Source organism: Callithrix jacchus, chromosome 14 (assembly GCF_049354715.1).
Source record: "Callithrix jacchus isolate 240 chromosome 14, calJac240_pri, whole genome shotgun sequence".
In the NCBI taxonomy this organism is placed as follows: domain Eukaryota; kingdom Metazoa; phylum Chordata; class Mammalia; order Primates; family Cebidae; genus Callithrix; species Callithrix jacchus.
This window is the reverse complement of record NC_133515.1, coordinates 43139616-43159018: the sequence shown is the minus strand read 5'-3', so window position 1 is coordinate 43159018 and position 19403 is coordinate 43139616. Positions and strand designations below refer to the sequence as shown.

Genomic DNA, 19403 nt, shown 5'->3' with positions numbered 1-19403 from the left:
GGATTAGAATTTGAATCAGTAGCCTGAATACAGAAGATCTGCCCTCAACAACATGGTTGGACACCATCCAGTCTGCTTAGGGCCCTCTCAAATAGAACAGAAAGGTGAAAGAAGGGTAAACTCTCTGTTCTTGGGCTGGGATACCCCTCTTCTCCTGCCCTCAGGTTTACAGCTCCTGGTTCTCAGGCCTCAGACTCAGACGGAGTTACACCACTGGCTTTCCTGTTCTCCAGCTTGGAGATAACATACTCTTCAGCCTCCATAATGAGGCAATTCCCCTAGTAAGTCTCCTCTTATCTTTCTATATAACCTGTTGGTTCTATTTCTCTGGAGAACCCTAATACAATCCTCTTCCAGGAATGCCAGTTGCCCCAGCTTCCTAGGCACTGCCCCCACACAGCCCATTCCACTCCTCTCTGCCGCTCCAAGCATGTACCTATCCAAGGTCTGGCTCACGTCACACTATTTCTGTACAGCCTCCCCTGACATTGGACAATGAGCTCACCTCCTCTGAACACACTGCTCGTCTATTCATTTTGCACTTGGGTGTGTCATTCTTTTTTTTTCTTTTAAGAGTCTATTCATCGCCCAAGTACACCATTCAGGACAGAAACTCTGTCTTTTACTTCTCTATAACCATCATGCAGCTCAGTGACAACATGCTCATGCCATGTTTATTGCTGCTGACATTTGCTGAGTAAGGGCAGGTAAAGACTCAACACAGGATGCCTTGTGTCAGCTCAGCAGCTGGGCTCTTCTGCAGCTGTGCACTGGGATGAAGACGTGGGGAACGAATATGACCTTGACTAACTGAAGGAGCAAGGCTGCCTTTCTTTCCCTGGACTGCTAACATCTCAGGGTCAAACACATGATCTCTTGTCTCAAGCCCCCCAGCTTTGAGAAGCCCTCTCTTTACAGTAGGAGAGATACCAGTGGAGGGCCTCAAAACAGGATTTGCTGACGCACTTCAGAACACAAGGTCAATCAGACTGATCCTGACCTATATTCCAAATGCATGGAGAATTGGTCACTGCCATGTACTGCTTTTATTTCCCTGTTGAAAAGGCAGTGCCATACCATTGCATAGAGAGGCCATAGAGAGAGTCATTAAAAACCTTGAAAAAAAATGTCCTATGTTGACACAAGGGCTAGGCGCTCATGCAGCAACAGTCAAAAAGGCCCACGGTGCTCAAAGAAAAGAACAGAGGGGAAGAAGAGCCACAGACTGAGCTGCCCATGGCTGATGGAGGAGCTGCATGCTGGCTGTGCAGAGGTTTGCAACAGAGTGTCTGTCTGGGTTTCAATTCTCAAACCTCAGTGTCTGAATCACCCAGGGAGCCTGTGAAAATGCAGCTTCCTAGTGTTGTCCCCACAATAAACTGAAACCGAAGGTGGGCCAAGAAATAGATACTTTTAATAAGTCACCAGGTAATTCTAATACAAGGCCCATTGACCACATATTAAGAAGCATTACTTAGAATGCTGTGTTTTCTCTTTTACCTCCCCCCGAAAACTGAGAGAGTACCACTTATAAAAAAGAAAGTAGAGCTTCTCATAAATGGGTGCTGTGGACTCTGTGACTCCCATCCACTCACCACAGCTGGAATATAAATGTTCCTCTAAGTACCCAAATATACTTTCAGTATCTGGTATAACTTGTGTGCAAATATGACCCCAATGAGCTGTGCCTCCAGTACCCATGGGCTTCTGTAGCCCCCTCCCACACTGAATCTGGGCTGGCCCTGTAGCTGTCAAAACCAGTAAAATGCAGTGTAAGTGCCAGAGCAGGCCTCTGGCCAAAGACTTAAGAAAGCCTAGCAACTCCTGTTTTTACAGTTTTGGGAGCCTTATACCATCATGTATAAAGCCCAACTCTCCTGATAGAAAATATGTAGAGGGTGGGCCCTCAGATCATACTGGAGAGGGAGATAGAGACAGACAGACACCAAGCTATCTAAGTGTCCCAGCTGAGCCCTGCCTTCTAGCTGCCCCTGCCATGGTACCAGGCCTGTGAGTGCACCATCTGGGAAGTTCCAGCTTAGTCAAGCTCCCTGCTGACTGCCGCCCTCAGTGGATATCACATCCATCAGAAGACTCATCCAGCTAAGCCCTGTCAACCCCAGTCAACTCACAGAAGAAATAATTTCCATAAAACTAGTTCTTATTAAACACCATGACTTAAATGAAATCTTATCCCTGCATCAAAACCGCCCTAAAACTTAGTGGCTTAAAACGTCAAGTGGTGTATTAGTTCTTACAATTTGGAGAGCATGGTAGATAAAAAGGACTAACTTACATAAAGCACATTACTAGGTGCTTTTATATTCAGTAGCTCATTTTATCCTGACAACTTGCTGTGGCTTAGTTAGGAAAGGCAAAAATTCATGCTATTCCCATCCAGCAGTGTTTTTAAGTGACTTGTTTGAGATGGCTAGATTAGTTAGTGGCAGAGCTGATCATGTGATGTCCAATATAGGATTACTGTTTTGCAGGCATAGCCAGTGCCTTGAGGGTTCAGCAGAGGATGAGATGAGCTGGGACAAGGGTCCAACAGGAGCTAAAGAGAAGGTGATAGCACAGATGGCCAAATGCAAAGGCTCTCTCTGATGGCCAGCCTTCAGAAAGGCTGATGGGGTAGGAGTCAGGTAGACAGATGAGGAGTGACACTGAGGTGACACAGCATAAGAGGATTTGAGGACATGGTGGCAATGGTTGGAAAAAGCCATCTCTGATCTGACAGGTGGGCTAGATGTGAAAGAGCAGAGGCTGCCTGGTGGGTTAGCCCTATCTGTCCATGAGCTGGGCAAGCCTATGAGCAGCCTGGCCAAGGCTTCACACCAGGCTCCCCACCCAGCTACAGCTTGTGTCCTTGCCATGCAGGGACTGCTTCAAGGTGCCATGCTCCCTAGCTCTCTGTTACAGGAAGTGGGTTATGGGAAGTATCTTCAAGACAACTTTTCTAACAACAGTGGGCCCCTCCAGGGGAAGAAGGAAGAATCCTGCTATAGGGTGTAAAATGTCAGGCAGTGGGTAAGCAGCTACCCCACCCATTGCACACCCCTCCTGCCCCTTGTCCCACTCCTCCATGAGCCTCCTTTCCAGCCTGGATTTCATTCCTGCAGCTGGAACACATGTCCTGAAGACCCCAGCAGGCCAGGCTCTCTACATATCCTTATAGTGCAGTTCAGGCTCTGGCCCAAAGCCTAGACAAGGCCACAGGCTCCTCTGAGGTGCAGGTGCATTAGGAAAAGGGGTGGGAGTGAGCACATGAGAGCCATAAGCCCTCTATCACTGGGAGTGCTGGAGAGCTGACCCCACTGCCTGCAAACTCTTGGGTGCTTGTTGCTTCTGAGTGTGTGTGCCTGTGTGTTTGTGTACGGGTGCAGCCTCTGTGTGTATATCCACATCTCCCACAGAGAAGCCTGATCCATGCATAGTGCATGTGGAATTGGTCATGAATTTTACAGCCTGGAAACTTCCCAAAGGCAGAGTTGTGAGTCGCAAAAGAAAAACTTGGGGAGAAATTTATTTCTTTTGGAAAAAAAAAAATCCTCCCTCCCCCATTGCAAGTGTTGCAGTGAGTTAGTAAACAGCCTCTCTATACTTACTACAGAGACAAGTATTCAGAATCGGAGGAAACTCCTTTGATGAAGGCACAAATGGGAAGAGAAAGGAAGACATTGTGGAGACAGGTTGACAACACCACAGTGAGACACAATGAACACAACAGTTGGGGGACATCCGCTTGGGGCCCTGGCCTCAAGCAGATGGGTTTCCTCTGGCAACGCTGGACCTGCACATGAGGCAGTAACTTGCTTGTGGAGGGAGCTCAGGGCTGAGGGATTCTATCAGAATCCACAGGTGTGGCTGTTCTACCCAGGAGGGAGAAGATTCCAACAGGCCACCAGGTTCTATTCTCTGGCTGGTGGGCCAGCTCTGTCTGGTGGGGGTCTCCAGGTGACCTGGGAAGAAGTGTTGATGCCCTGGAGTGATTCCAGGAGCTCAGTAAAGATACTTTTATGATTTAGGTGGCCATGACCTGTAATTATTATCCACTTTATGTATATTATTAATCATAACCATAATCACATCTTACATTTAAGTCCTGCTTTTACTCTTTCAAAGTATGTTTTCACCTACACTTCCCTTATGCAAGTATAAAAAGGAAATATATTAGTAGCCTCATCTGACAGTCAATGAAACTGAGGCACAGAGATGCTATCTGATTTGCTAAAATTAGCGGTTATTACTAGTTAGCAGTTCAGTTGGGCCTAGAACTCAGTTCTTTAAGGTAGTATCTCTCTATTGAAGCTGTTTTCAACCTGGACCACACTTTAGATACCCCTGGAGAGATGCGAAAACTCCAGGCTGTACTCCTTAATCCACCCAACTCCAGACTTTGCCGAGTTTTCTTTAACTCAGAAAAGCTGGGGGTGGGATCCAGCAATCAGACTGTTAAAGCTCCCCAGGTGATTCCAATGTGCAGTTAAGGTGGAGTATGACATCATTACCCTCACCTGGGAAATTCAGCATCTCAGGCCACATCCCAGACTTAATGAGCAGAATCTTCATTTTCACAAGATCCCCAGGTGGTCCCTATGCATGTTAAAGTCTGCGAAAGGGGCTAGTGCATCTGAAAAGGCCCAACAGCCCCAGCTGTGTCTGAGTTGGGGAGAGGAGCTGGGGGCCAGCCGGTAACTTACTCTTTATTACTTACACTGGGCCAGCCAGTAACTTACTCTTCATTGCTTACCCTAGGCTTAAGCTGCAAGGTGTAGTGGTATAGCTTGTGAATGAAACAAGGTGAAACTTGATAACCCCTATTTCTGATTCCCTAGAAATAGCAGAGGGGAAAGATTTTTGGATAAGGGGCAACACTGGTGGAAGGCGGAACACTTTCCCAGCCAGCAGATGCACCCCCATCCCTCCCTCCCAGCTTGCTCAGCTGGACTCACCCTCTAAAGACTTGGAAGGAGAGACTACAGGGCTCTTTGTCTCTGCCTCCTTCACTGGGCTCTGCACTGGAGAAGGAGGTGCAGACTTTGCAGGTGAGCCAGGCTCTTCCGGGGCGGTTTCTTTCTCCCCTGAAAAAAAAAAAACAGAAAACCACCTTAGGACAGAGGTCAAATAGAGAAGAGATGGGCAGAGAAATAAAGCCTTCTAAAAATTACTTTTTTCTATTTAGTTATCAGTCCTCCTAGCTGATAATGAACCTTCTGGCTGAAGTTAGCTGCTCCCCCTGACCTTTTAAAATTTCTGCTACTTTCCCAGGAAGGCCGATGGGAGAAGGTGGAATCATGTTGTTTCCTTCATTGAAACACACCTACCAATATGTTACTCCAGATGTGGAAGGCAAGACTGCAGGAGAACGCCCACACAGCCAGACCAGAGCCTGGCTCTCGTTCCTGTCCTGTCTCTGTAGAGAACCAGCCAGGAGTTTTGTGTCATGAGCACAGAGCACATCAACCGGTAAGAGGTGGACCCACAACCACCGACGCCCCTTATTTATCTTTTTTTTCTTTTTGCTGACTCCCCTTAAAAACACCCATGATTTGTTTGCATGTTACTGTTAACTCATTGAATTCACATTTTCTCTTCAAACAATCCCTAGGGATAAAAAGCGCCATGTTCTTCTATCTACTTTTCAATGTGCACATTAGAGCACCAAGCAAGCCAGCAAGGGTTTTGTTTGTTTTTGTTTTTTGAAACAGTCTCGCTCTGTTGCCCAGGCTTGAGTGCAGTGGTGCCATCTCAGCTCACTGTAACCTCCCCATTCCGGATTCAAGTGATTCTCCTGCCACAACCCCCTGAGTAGCTGGGATTACAGGCTCCCGCCACCAAGCTTGGCTAATTTTTGTATTTTTAGTAGAGACAGGGTTTCACCATATTGGCCAGGCTAGTCTCAAACTCCTGACCTTAAGTGATCTACCCGCCTTGGCCTCCCAAAGTGCTGGGATTATGCCATGCCCAGTCAGCAAGGGTTTTTTAAGTAGCTGATTTGTGCCCAAGAAGGTGGCTGACTCGGGGTGAAGAAGGGAGATGGTGGAAGATGCTGCTCTGAGGCAGTGACAGTCTAGGCCAGTGGACACAACCAAAAGCTGAACTATGTGTCTCAGACCCCAAGTGCTCAGGAAGCAAAGAGAAGGGACAGCTCGATTTCGGTAGGGTAGAAAAGGTGACATGTTGATGACCAGACCGGGCTAGCCGAGAAGCAGCAGCATGCCAGGAAAAGACAAAGGTAGGAACAAGGGCATACAAGCTACTGTGAGTGAATATTTGGAAGTCAACATGGTGAGATGGGCTTCACTCAAGATTCTGAAACAAAGGAGTGAGAAAAAGACGTAAAGTTGTCAGCTGGTGGAGGGTTTCGATTGCCAGGCCAAAAGGCTTATACTATACCTGGTGGGAAATAATAACTATGACTATTATCATTATCTTATTATAGCTAAAATTTATCTGGTGTTTACCAGCCTAAGCCATGTTTGTAGGCACTTCTCTAAGTACATTACAAGTATTACTTTCTATATACCCGGTGAGAGGGTCAAGTAAGGTCATGAAGTAACGTCATGAGTAACTGTTAGGAACAGCACAATGAAGGGCATTATTGTGACTAATGGAACCATGGTAATAAGAATATTCTTTGTTGATGGAGCAAAAAGGTCCTCTTTTGGTGGTCCTGAGCTCTCCCCTCCACCCTGGGGGATCTGGAAGCAAGGGTGCCTCAGGGTCATTTACCATCAAGTTCTAGTTTCTTCCTCTCCACCTCTTTCTTGTACTCTTCCAACTCCTGGTCAGTGAGTTGGCTGAAGGGGTTGGGCACCGTCTCCTCTGAATCGTCTTTGGTATCCGCGTCACCCTTGGACATCAGCTGGCTCTCTGTAGACTGAAAGTTAACCATAGAGGGTATGTCGCTCTCTGAACGCCGTGGTTGGGGCGCAGGCCCCAGCCTCCTTTTAGATTCATGTGGCTGCAAGTGGTCTTGCTAGGGACAATGTGGCATGCAGCTCCTTGGAAACAGTTCAGGGCCTTGGGGCAGAAGTTGTTCATTCCTCCCCATTGCTACCTCTCCCTAGACCCAGATTTTGCAACTGGCTGGATGAATACAGGGGGTCCACAGTCTGCCCTGAAATAAAATCAAAGGATGCTCCCGAGCAGAAGCAAGACACACCTTTATTGCAATCCCTGCTATGGACACTTCCAAGCCATCACTATGCAAATACAGTTGGTGGGCCAAAGTCAGTCAGCCAAAGCCCAGCAAGCATAGCATTGGCTCAAGCAAGCTTCATGCCAGCCATTCCCCACCACTGCCCACCCCGCCCACCCTGCCCGCCCCCACAGCAGTGCAAGCCACAATGCACAGCATTAAGTCATATGCAAAACACACAGCAGCTTCAGTGCTCTCAGTCCAAACTGGTAGTCCTGTTTCGCACACAGTCTTAAGTGACAAAGGGGCCAAGGTTCCTGAGTCTCGGATCTTCAACCTGCCTGTACCGCAGGTCCCTGAAGGGATACTGGCAAAGTCACTGGGTTTTGCCACCTCTGTCTAGCCCCTGGCTCTGGGAAGCTGACCAGCCAGCCCTTGCATAAGCTTCAGGAATTCTTTGACCCCTCTAGCCCAAGATAGGGACTAAAATTTAGACTCCACAGCCCTTTTTCCTAATTCAGCATCCTCATCTTGGCCTTTGAGGATGAAGCACTCTGAAGCTGTGGAGCAAAGAGAGTGAAGCCAAAGGGAGGTGAGCCTGGAGCCAGCCAGTCCTCCCAGCCCTGGCCCACCAGGTCTTCTGGCCCCTGGGCCCCTTCCAAAAGGAAAGTCACAGCAGGCCTAATGTAGAGGATCATGGAGTCAACAGAATCCAAAACCAGAAACCTTAGAAGAGGGACTCCAAGAAGGGCACTTGGTATAAATGGTAAGGGAGATTTCTGTTTGTTTTTAACCGTTTTGCTCATTGTACTGAACTCTCACCTCTCCCTAGAACATGGCTATTTCTATCCTTGACCCTATGGAATGTTCAGTGTTCCCCATCTTGGCTGGGTTGGGGTTGGGGGGAAGTGGGTGCGATGATGCAACTTTCACACTTCTCTTGCCAATGGACACCCACCCTGCAGGGTGCAGTCTTGACCTGAAGTCATTGCATCATCACAATTTGCCCTGTAGAGAGGAACATTTCCTGTATTTCCCCAATTTTTACTGCTAAGAAAAATGCTATGCCCATTGCTATCTTGCAAAGAGCAACAGAGATTTGAAACACATGCCAGCATCCTGAACTTCACCCCTTTTGCTAAGCACTAGACAAAACACGGTTCTATCTCAAGCACAGAAACAATGACAATACTTTCTAACTCAATGTGGGCTTGTGTGGACAGTGTTGTCCCTTCCCATCCTGTAGGAGCATAGGTCCCATCTATAGACCCCCTCTCTATGGGTACATGATCGTCTTTCCAGAGCTCTGGCTGGATGACAGCATATCCAGGCACAGAGGTCAGAGACACTCAGGACTGGGCAACCTGGGGCACCTCGGAGTCTCCAGCCCCAAGCCTACAAGTCCCACTTCGCAGGGTAATAAGGGAGGACAGAGTGGAGTTCCATGGTGGGGCCGCGTCACTCCTGCGGGCAGGCTGGGCTGCTGTTCCCCCGCCCAGTGCCCACAGGGGCCATCAGACATTGTCCTCCCCGGTCCTCACAGCACCCCTGTGAGGTGGGCCTCCATTTTGCAGCAAGAGCACCGGCACCCAAGATCACAGGGGAAGGTGGGCATGAGGACTCAGGGGTCCTGCAGCCCAGCCCCAGGCACGGAAGACCCCGAAGGCAAACATGTTTCCCCGACAGTCAGGGGCAGCGTCTGCTGTACCGGGCTTCGGCTCTTCTCGGCAATGACGCTCGCCAGGAGCTGGGACTGAGGCCCCGCTGACTTCACGTCTTGTCGGTTTTGCTCTCGAATCTGTGAGAAAAGGAGAGAGGGAGAGTGAGCTGGCTGTTCAGGGTCGGCGTGGAGTTTCAGAGGGGACGTTCTTGTGTGCCTGGGGTCTAGAAAGGTCCAGTGGTGTAGGAGCCCGTCTCCTATCCTAATTCAATCCTTGCACTCTAAGGGGGGCCTCCAAGTTTGTTCCAGGGTTAATCGGTAATTTATGTAAAGCACCAGATTTTCATGAACTCAGAAGGAGCTGAAAAGTAAAATGAGGCATAGTTGATCCTAAGAAGTCCCTGAGGAATTTATTTATTTATTTATTTATTTATTTATTTATTTATTTATTTTTGAAACAAAGTCTTGCTCTGTCACCCAGGCTGTAGTGCAATGGCACAATCTTGGCTCACTGCAGCCTCCACCTCCCTGGTTCAAGCAATTCCCCTGCCTCAGCCTCTCAAGTAGCTGGGATTACAAGCACACACCACCACATCTGGCTAATTTTTTTTGTATTTTTAGCAGAGAGGGGGTTTCACCATGTTGGCCAGACTGATCTCGAACTCCTGACCTCTTGGCCTCCCCAAGTGCCAGGATTACAGGCATGAGGAATTTGTTTTAAATATGAATTCTAGGCCCTCCACACCTACTGAAACTGAATGTCTGGGGGGAGCGGGGATGGAGGGAGGGCAGTAGAAGAGGATGACCCAGGAATCTCAACTTTTAACAAATGCTGCAGGGGATCCAGCTCACACTCTGTACCACTGTCCTGTGAATGATCTGACCTGTTAGAGGTACCTGCTACAACTGCAGTTTTAAAGTAACATTAAAAATATATGCAAGTGAACTGTCAGGCAAAGTTCCGGAAACAAACACAGATACTGAAAATAAGGCAAAAGGAAAATGGTATAAAATTCATTAAAACTCAATTTGTGGGTAGGCCTTTCAGACACAGCTAATGTGTAAAGCAAGCCCTGCTCTAGGTAAAAAGTTATGGGACCACGTAAGCACAGCACTTAGCATGGCACCTGGGTAATTTCTTTCTCCTGTGACACATCTGAGATGTCGGCAAGTCAGCCACATCCTGGGACCTCAGCTCCTGTTTGTGGGACTTGAGACCACCCCAATGTGGGAAAAGAGAGAGATAAACAGCCCCCACTTACCTTGTTCCTCATCTCCAGCACTTCCTGGGGGTCGGTATAGAGAGGCACAAATTGGTTTGGGTTTTCAATGCGAATTGGCATGCCACTGCTGGATTTCTCCACCTCGTCAGCCTTCATCCACTGCACAAACACAAGGCCATGGGCTGAGGTGAGTGAACAGGCCCATGCATCCTCCCTGGTGGTCTACCCATGAGATCTGGGCCCACCGGCCTGCATGGAAGGTCAGCAAGCCTACTCATAGACACACTCTCTTCCTGGGCCTCTTTGATGTCTGTCTCCAGGGGCAGAGAGGGGCAACAGATGACCCAGTTACCAAAGAAGGCCCTCAGGCCAAAGGTCAGCCATAAAGAATGTCTGAGAGTCGGGGTCAGAACCTTGGGAACCAGCTTTAACACACGGGCAACCACTGGGGCTTCAGGATTAGGTAACTCAATTTGAGTTTGGAGAGCGTCATATTGTTTTATGAAGAGGTATTCTGTTTGGCTATTGGCTACTTTTATGTTAAGGAAAAATTGAGAGCCTGTGGGTGGGGAGAGGAAGAGAAAGGGTAATTTCATAGAAAGCAGCTGCCAGCCCACCTCCTGGGCTGAACTTGCATCAGATCTGCAGTCCCAATGTTAAAGGCTCCTCCCTTGAATTTCCCAGAAGCCCTCTGTGGATGTGGGAGAAAGCAGCACAAACCAACTGGTTCTGGGTCATGTGCCTGGTCCAACTGCCCTCTGGAGAAATCTGCTCCTTAGACCCAAAAATTCAGTGCAGAGGTTCAAGGAAGAAGTGGTCAGGGGCTCAGTGGGCCTGAGCAGCTGCCCCCACATGCCCAATAGGAAGCCCAAAGAGGATGCTACTAACCTGGGGCAGGAGAATTTTGCTCTGTTCCCTTTTTAAAGCTGCTATGCCCCACAAATGCAGCCGGCCCCTCTCTGCCTGGGTCTGTCCTGGGCTCTCCCTTACCGTGGTCTTGGGTCGGGGGCTTCCCATGCTCCTCTGGACCTCATCAGCCACGTTGACCCGCAGGTAGGTGTTGGGCGTGTTGAGCCAGCGGGTCTTCTCCTTCTGCTGCTTCTGGGCGTGCTGTCGCAGGGCGGGTACCGGGGCGCCGTCCTCCTCAAACACGAAGGCTGTGACTGTGGCTGGAATCTCCACCTCACTTTTGTGTTTGGTTTTCTCTTGAACAAAGGGGTGGCGGTACGTGTAGCCTGTTCTGTAGCCCTAGAAAGACAAAAATAGAACCACTTATGGGGTGAGAAAAAAATGCCTGTACATGTACATACATGCACACACACTTTGCCTCCCTCCGTTTAAAGGACTCTTCATTTAAACCCAAATCTCCATTAAGCAATCTTGGCTTGCCACTCTTCTGGTATATTTCAGAACCGTTCCCTTTTCCTGGTCTCCCAGTCCTTCTCATTCTCTACCCCAACAAGTCCTCTGTGATTAGGGCTGAGAAAATCCCTAGACCTTTGTGGACCAGACAGACAAAGCTCCTCATCCAAATGGAGCCAGATTTCCTCTGGTCCAGTGGCTCCCAGCCCTGGCTGCGTGTTGGAATTACCGAGGGAGCTTCACACAAACACTGATGCCTGGGCCCTACTGCAGAGTTGCTGGTTGAATCAGATCACAGCATGGCCCAGGCTACAGGATTTTGAAAAGCTTCCCAGCTGATATAACAGTTGCCCCTCCCTTCCTTGACTCTGAAGCTTCTTAACAACTTCCTTCTTGGAACCCTGAAATCATACTCAAGAACTTTCCTGTCTCCTAAGCAAGGCCATGTCCCTCCGAGCTGGAGCTCACTGCTTCTCAGAGAGAACAAACATTCTGCAATCTTGGCAGCTATTGGAGCAATATTCAGCTCTCCTTGTCTTCTTTTATTTTAAAATTAAAGTGGTATGAAGGTATTTTTCTGATAATAAAGGAAATACAGATCCATGTAGAACAAAATTAAGCAAAATAAAAAAGGAAAAAGCTGAATTTTATGCAAAATCTCACCCCTAGAGACAACCACTACAAACCTTTCCAGGTTGTCTCTATGCATACACAAGTGTGTCTTGTATGTTTGATACTAGTAAAATGGGTATTTCCAATTACATATAATTAAATATTTTCCTTTGTAAAGTGCTACTTAAATATTTTCCTTTGTAAATTGTTTATGTTCTCAGCCCATTTTTCTATTGATGTTTCTCTTTTTCACATTGATTTATAAGCTCTTTGTACATTAAGAATATTAAATTTTTCTGCTATCAGAGATGCTGAAAATACTTCCCTCCATATTTTGTCTTTTACCTTGTTTATGGTAGGGGAGTGGTTTATAGAAATGCAAGTTTTGAATTGTTTTATATCATATCTATCAGTATTTGTCATGATTGCAGACTTTTCTACCATGCTTGATAGTCCTCCCTAACACAAGGAAATCAAAAACGTAAATCTATGATTATTATTTTTTTTTTTTTTGAGACGGAGTTTCGCTCTTGTTACCCAGGCTGGAGTGCAATGGCACGATCTCGGCTCACCGCAACCTCCGCCTCCCGGGTTCAGGCAATTCTCCTGCCTCAGCCTCCCGAGTAGCTGGGATTACAGGCACGCGCCACTGTGCCCAGCTAATTTTTTTTGTGTGTTTTTAGTAGAGATGGGGTTTCACCATGTTGACCAGGATGGTCTCGATCTCTTGACCTCGTGATCCACCTGCCTCGGCATCCCAAAGTGCTGGAATTACAGGCATGAGCCACCGCGCCCAGCCCAAATCTATGTTTTTAATACCCCTATGAGTTCGCTTTTTATATTTACCATTTTGATAAACCAAGAATTTATTTTGTTGAAATAAATGAAGTAGCAATCAGCCTTTGTTTTTTTTCCCAGATGGCCAGTAGTCTATCTTTCCCCCACTGGTTTATAAAGTACCTGAATTTCCTGTGTCATATGATCATATATTTTGGATCTATTTCTGGATTCTCTCAGCTGTTGTATTGATTTGCACGCCCATTCTGCTAGTGCCACACCATTTAATTGCTAAAGCTTTATCACAATTTGTTATAAGGTGGAATTAGCATCCCTAATTACTTTTCTTTTTATAGCATTCTCCTAGCCATCCTGAATTTCACATAGAAGGACATTCTGTCATCCTCATACGTTACCCCATTTTTGAAAGAATTACATTGGGTTTATTAATTTTGGGGAAGTAACCTCTTTACACTATTGAAGCTTTCTAACCAAGAATAAATTATAGCTCTTCACTGACTTTGGGTTTTCTCTGATATCTATTAATAAAGTTTTATGGTTTTCAGAAAATGGATTCAGCTTTTTAATGTTTTATGATTGTGTTCCATTTACAAATAGGATTTTCTCCCATTATATTTTCAAAGTAGTTAATGATAAGATACAAAAACTACCAATTTTTGTATATATTTACATAATTGACCACTGTAAACTAAAATCACCTTTGCAAAATTATGACAGTAAGGTAAGGAAGTAAGATATGACATGGCTGACTCCATCTTGCTTCTAGCCTCACAAGCTGGCTGGCTTTGCTCAGTGCTGGATGTCAGCCAAGCTATCTTGAGGAGAAATTTAGTTTATAGTGTAAATGATGATAGCCCTTCCCAAAAACTAAACTGCCCTTGTAAAACTAATGAAAGACCACCAACTTAAGAAGATGAGCGGGGCCTGAATTTTACTAAGATGTAGGCATAGTTAAATCATTACCAGCCATTATTCCAGAGGTCACACGATTTGCAATTCTTCCCCGATTTGTAACTTCCCCAATTACCCTGTAAATAATATCACTATTGTAGAACCTAAGATTGGCCTTTTGAGATGTCTTTTCGGGCTTTTCCATTTCTGACAACTGGATGATTCTGGGACTCAGTCAGTCTTGTGCCCCCACCCATAGGCAGACTCAGTGTACGAGGACCATATCCCACACTCCTACGACTGTATCCCCAACCAGTCAGCAGCACCCATACCTTAGCCCTCTACCCACCAAACTGTCTATGACTCTTTCTGGCATGGTGGCTCACATCTGTAATCTCAGCATCTTGGGAGGCCGAGACAGGTGGATCGCTTGAGCCCAAGAGTTTAAGACCAGGAATCTTTGAAAAAATCCCTAACCTCTGAGGCTTCAGTGAGATTGATTTGAGTCTGTCTCCCGCATGGCATGGCTGGCCTTGCACCAATTAAACTCTTTCTTTACTGCAATGCCATGGTCTCCATGAATTACTTTTGCTTGTGCAATGGGCAGGAAGAACCTATCAGGTGGTTGTAAAAGTACTCTCATTATTTCTAACTTTTTTTTTCAGTTGATTTTTTTTGGCCTTTATAGGCATGTAACCAAATTATCTGTAAATAATAATTTCCTTTCTTTTACAATATTTATACCTCTTATGCTTCATTGCCTTGGATTGAATTCCAATATTATTCAAGAATAATATTAAATAATAGTGCTATGACCAAGAATAATTGTTTTATTTAAAAGTTTCATAGGCACATGCCACCGTGCCTGGCTATGTTTTGTATTTTCTGTAGAGACAGGGTCTCACTATTTTGCAAAGGCTGGTCTTGAACTCCTGGACTCAATTGATCCACCTGTCTTGGCCTTCAAAGGTGCTGCAAATACAGGTGTGAGCCACCATACTGGACAGATAAAAAGTTTTTAACCTTTGATGCTTCAGTATCATGAAATACCTTTAAAAGATTGATAAATTTATATTATTAAGCCATCCTTGAATTCCAGAAATGAGCCATCAGTTATTGTATATGATTATTCTATTATTAGGCTTGATGGTATTTACTAGTTTTTGTGCATCATTTTTCATCAACATTCAGAGAAAAATTGGTCTAAGTTATTGTTACAATTATTATGGCTTAGTATTCTTTTTTAATTCCTCTTTGAAACACTTTAAATAACTTAAGAATTACCTGTGTCTTAAAGGTTGGAAAGAATTATTGTATGAAACCATCTAGTCATGGTGCTTTATTTAGGCATAGATTACTCAGCACACAAATGTTAATGGGAGTTGTATTTTTATTGTGGATTGTGCCTTTCATCATTATAAAGTGGCCCTCATGGTCAGCCTAGTAACAAAGTAGAGACGATTTGGAGGAAATGAGGACAAGGAGAAACATTATTAATTATTTCAATAACCTTGACATGATAAAGATGGCCCAAGACAGTAGCAGTGAGGATGAGAAAAATGAATCAGACAGAATGTTATAAAGATAAATAACATCTTTCACCTCTCTGAGCAATCTAAGAAGTTACAGTCTCTTATGCAGTTAGCACTCCTTATTGCATATGCTTTCCTCTTGTTGAATTGTCACTTGTTTATATCCCATATTATCAGCTAAATTGTTAGCCCTTAGAAGAAGGAAGAATGTCTTACAATTTTTTTGCATCCTTTGAAGAGCCAGCCCAATCCTAGACACATATCAGTTTAATTTGTTACATGATTGATTAGTTCATTTATTCATTGTAATAGGACTGTCAAAAAGGTGCTGCCTAGGATTAAGGAAATCAGTAGTATTATGTGCTTTCTGCATTCAAGTCATGAGATTGGACAGAAAGGCAGAACTAACTATGTAAGAGGTATGAGCAAAGCCCCAATATAAGATAGGCTCTGTGTTCTGGTTTTTACTGGACTACATCTTTTCACAGAGGACTCTGCAGATATGACAACATCCACAGCACTTAGTTGAGGATGGCAAAGTTTACAATTTGTGAAAATGCAACTACTATTAGAATAACTATGCATTCTAAATAAAATTTCCTATCAATGAGGCTTCAACAACCTGTGATGCTGGCAGTTCTTGTGCCCACCTAATGCCTGTACTTCCTGGTTCCAGAGGGCTAAGCCTCAACAGACTGGCCTGGAAGGGCAATGGCAGGAGACTTACCAGGTTGTCTAGCATCCTCATGAGGGCCTCAAACTCGTGCTCTCCCAGCCGGCTCTTCTGCATAGGCCCAAAGGTGCTCCCAGCCCACTGCACAGAGCCCACCTCATGGGGCCGGTGCTTCTCCTGCTCCAAGAGGATGAGGTTCTCCACTCCCCCGGCACTGGACAGAGCTGACACCTGCAGCAAAGAGCAGAGAGCCCTCAGCCCACATGCATACAGGTCTCCTGCAATTATCTATGCTCCTGTATGTGATGGGAGAATGGGGGTCACCGAGGAGAGCTTAGAGACCAGATATGTCTGCCAAACTGATAAAGAGCCACCCACACTTAATGGGCATGCACTCATTTCCAAGAAAACAGCTATTAGTTTATTTCCTGATGCCAGTTCTTAGAGATTATAAGGAAGGAAATAGCAAGTGTTAAAACCTTAAGAATCAAACAAAACAGAGACTGTAAGTAACCTGGGATATAGACCAACCTAGAATTGTGACTATATCTGAGGAGGGAGGGAAGATGAGACTAGAAAGGAAGGCAATTCTTGGATGTAGTATTTTGTTTCTCCAAGATTTGAAGCCAAAGGTTATGAATATGTTTGATCTGAGTGGTAGGTATGGGTGTATATTATGTTAGTCTCCGCAATTTTCTGTATGTTTGAAATATCTCCGTTTTTTATTTTCAATTTGAGACAGGGTCTCTGTTGCCCAGGCTGGAATGCAGTGACACAATCTCAGCTCCCTGTAGTCTTAACCTCCCATGCTTAAGCTATCCATCCACCTCAGCCTACTGAGTAGCTGGGACTACAGATGTGCACCATCACATCCAGCTAATTTTTGTATTTTTTGTAGAGATGGGGTCCTGCCATGTTGCCCAGGCTGGTCTCAAACTCCTGGGCTCATGCAATCTACCTGCCTTGGCCTCCCAATGTGCTGGGATTACAGGCATGAACCACCATGCCTGGCCTCTCCTATATATTTTTAAATGTCACTTGAATGAAACAGGCTGGCTCCCAAGCCATGAATTCTAGTTGTAACCTGATGGGATGGATTCACAGGTCTAAAAGGAGAATGCATTCTCTACAATGGGGTTAGTCAGTCAAGGAAACCCAGAAAAAGGAGACAGATAAAATGCCTATAGTGTACATGTACAGCAAAGCACTGTGCAGGGGTGAGAGTTCCCACCCACAGACTTAGAGTGTCTGTCCCATTGTCAACGCTCCATGGGGAGGGCAATGCAAGTGGTTATAGACAAGGGACTATGAGTGTTAGGATAAGAGGTGTGTGTATATAGCAGGCAATTTTTTTTTATTTTTTTATTTTTTTTTTGAGACGGAGTTTCACTCTTGTTACCCAGGCTGGAGTGCAATGGCACGATCTCGGCTCACCACAACCTCCACCTCCTGGGTTCAGGCAATTCTCCTGCCTCAGCCTCCTGGATAGCTGGGATTACAGGCACACGCCACCATGCCCAGCTAATTTTTTGTATTTTTAGTAGAGACGGGGTTTCACCATGTTGACCAGGATGGTCTCGATCTGTTGACCTCGTGATCCACCCGCCTCGGCCTCCCAAAGTGCTGGGATTACAGGCTTGAGCCACCGCACCTGGCCAGCAGGCAATTTTAGAATGATCCTAAAAACATTCGTTAATCTAACACATCCCCTTATTTATTTAATTCCATGCTCATCTATGGTACATTCTATTTAACCCCATGTATCTACCACTCAGATATAATTGGTTAGGGTTTGGCTTCCTAGATGATAAATCCAGCTACATAAAGAGACAATGGCTCTTGAATATTCCAGGTAGTGAGCCAGGTGTTTTGCACTGTACATTATTATATTCGCATTCTGAGTAAGATATGATATCCCATGTTAGCCTGCTTGTTATGGGAAACTGCTGTAATTACACAAACTTTCAGTATTTTTGTGACAGTTACTTTTTTCTGGAAATAAAAAATCCACTTTAACCTGCTGACAAATACAGCTCTATGCACCCAAGAGGATCAGGAACAGACCTTGGAGTATGTTAAATTCATCATTTAACAAATGCCCCTGTGACACTTCTCTGAGGTCAGCCACGCAGCCCTCCCAGGTGACCCCCATCACCCTGTGAAGAGAAGGAAGCAATAACATTATCTATGCCCTTCTCATCCAAGGCACATATCCAGCAGAAGACAGACCTCTCCCACTGCCCCTCACAGATCTGGAGAGCCAGCGCTTCTCCAGGTAGTGTTTAAGGGCACAGATCTGGGCACCAGGCTGCCTGGGCATTCAGCTTTGAATCCTGGTTTGAATCTTGGCTCTGCCACTTATGCACTGTGTGACTTTTAACAGCTATTTATCATCTCTGTGCCTTGGTTTCCTCATCTGTAAAATGAAAATAGCAGTACCTACCTTGTGAGGAGTCTTTAAGGTAATAGATCTAAAGCACTTAGCGTAGCACCTGGTATATATGGGGTTCTGTATAAATGTTTGGATGAATGAATTTTGAGAAGTGCTATTCCCTGGGGACCCATCCTTAGTGGAGAAGAAGAGAGGGAGAGAATTCCCACAATCTTGCAAGGGCTGCCTCCTCCTGCCTAGCTTTTTCTCCCCCGGTTTCCATAGTGATGGGTAGCAGATGGAGAAGAATTGCCTGAGCTTCTTCCCATCTGCCTGTTAGCAGAGCAGGGAGCTGCCTCTCTCGGCGGGGGATGACCCAGTTTCCTGGAACCCCAAATTGATGGGGAGCAGAGAGAACACCATCCCCAGGAGAAATGAATAGGCTGTCAGCCTTGAACTACTAACATGACCACAGCCACGTTCGCTTGTTTGCCAAGGTCACCAAGGGAGAAAACTTGGCCCTTAGTGGAAACAGAGCTTCAGTGCTGGCTGCTTCACCCAAAAATGACCTGGCCAGGGCTGCGCTCCCAGCAGCACCTGCAGTTGCTGCTACCTAGGCTCTTTCATGCCCCAATCCATCCACGCCTCCTCTAAGCTTTCCTATTTTTTTCTTCCACATCCTCCAGCTCTATACCCGCCTCTAGAAACCTCTCTGCTCTATCAGCTGGGGGATAAAAAAAGGCCACTGGAGCTTGCCCGGGGTTATCTCTCTGCATTGCCTGAGGTCCTGTCACAAGATCTCAGCAAACCAGTCCTCAAAAGAAAGTGTGACAGCAGCTGAGGGAAAGGGGCTGTCAGGGACAGTAGCCTGCAGCTCTGCCCTTTAAACTGCCCAGAAACTGTTTCTGGAAGTCTGGATCCTGGGAGAGGTGTAATTCACCATGTGGGGTGGTACGACACATGGGCATCTGTCTCTATTCATTTTAGGACTGAGCTGTCTTTGCAGAGATGAAATTTTTACAGGAGAAGATGGAGAGCTCTTAAGAGTTCAGATGTGGGGAAGCGAGAGTAGCTTCCCTATATCCCAGTGGCTCCACCAGATTCTCCAGCAGTCAGTGGTCAGAGCTCAGGGCCAGA

General features: G+C 46.0%; 1 protein-coding gene across 9 annotated transcripts in view; it reads right to left on the bottom strand.

The window, feature by feature from the left end:
- ADD2 (adducin 2) overlaps nt 1-19403 on the bottom strand; it is a 118742-nt gene that overhangs the window by 11193 nt on the left and 88146 nt on the right. For all 9 annotated transcript variants that reach the window (XM_078349109.1, XM_078349113.1, XM_078349115.1 and 6 more), the window contains 6 exons: nt 15950-16126; nt 11018-11275; nt 10067-10186; nt 8853-8942; nt 6736-6883; nt 4956-5084 (listed from right to left, as the gene is read on the bottom strand). In XM_078349109.1, the coding sequence (XP_078205235.1) occupies nt 4956-5084; nt 6736-6883; nt 8853-8942; nt 10067-10186; nt 11018-11275; nt 15950-16126 (922 nt within the window). The remainder of the gene's footprint in view (nt 1-4955; nt 5085-6735; nt 6884-8852; nt 8943-10066; nt 10187-11017; nt 11276-15949; nt 16127-19403) is intronic.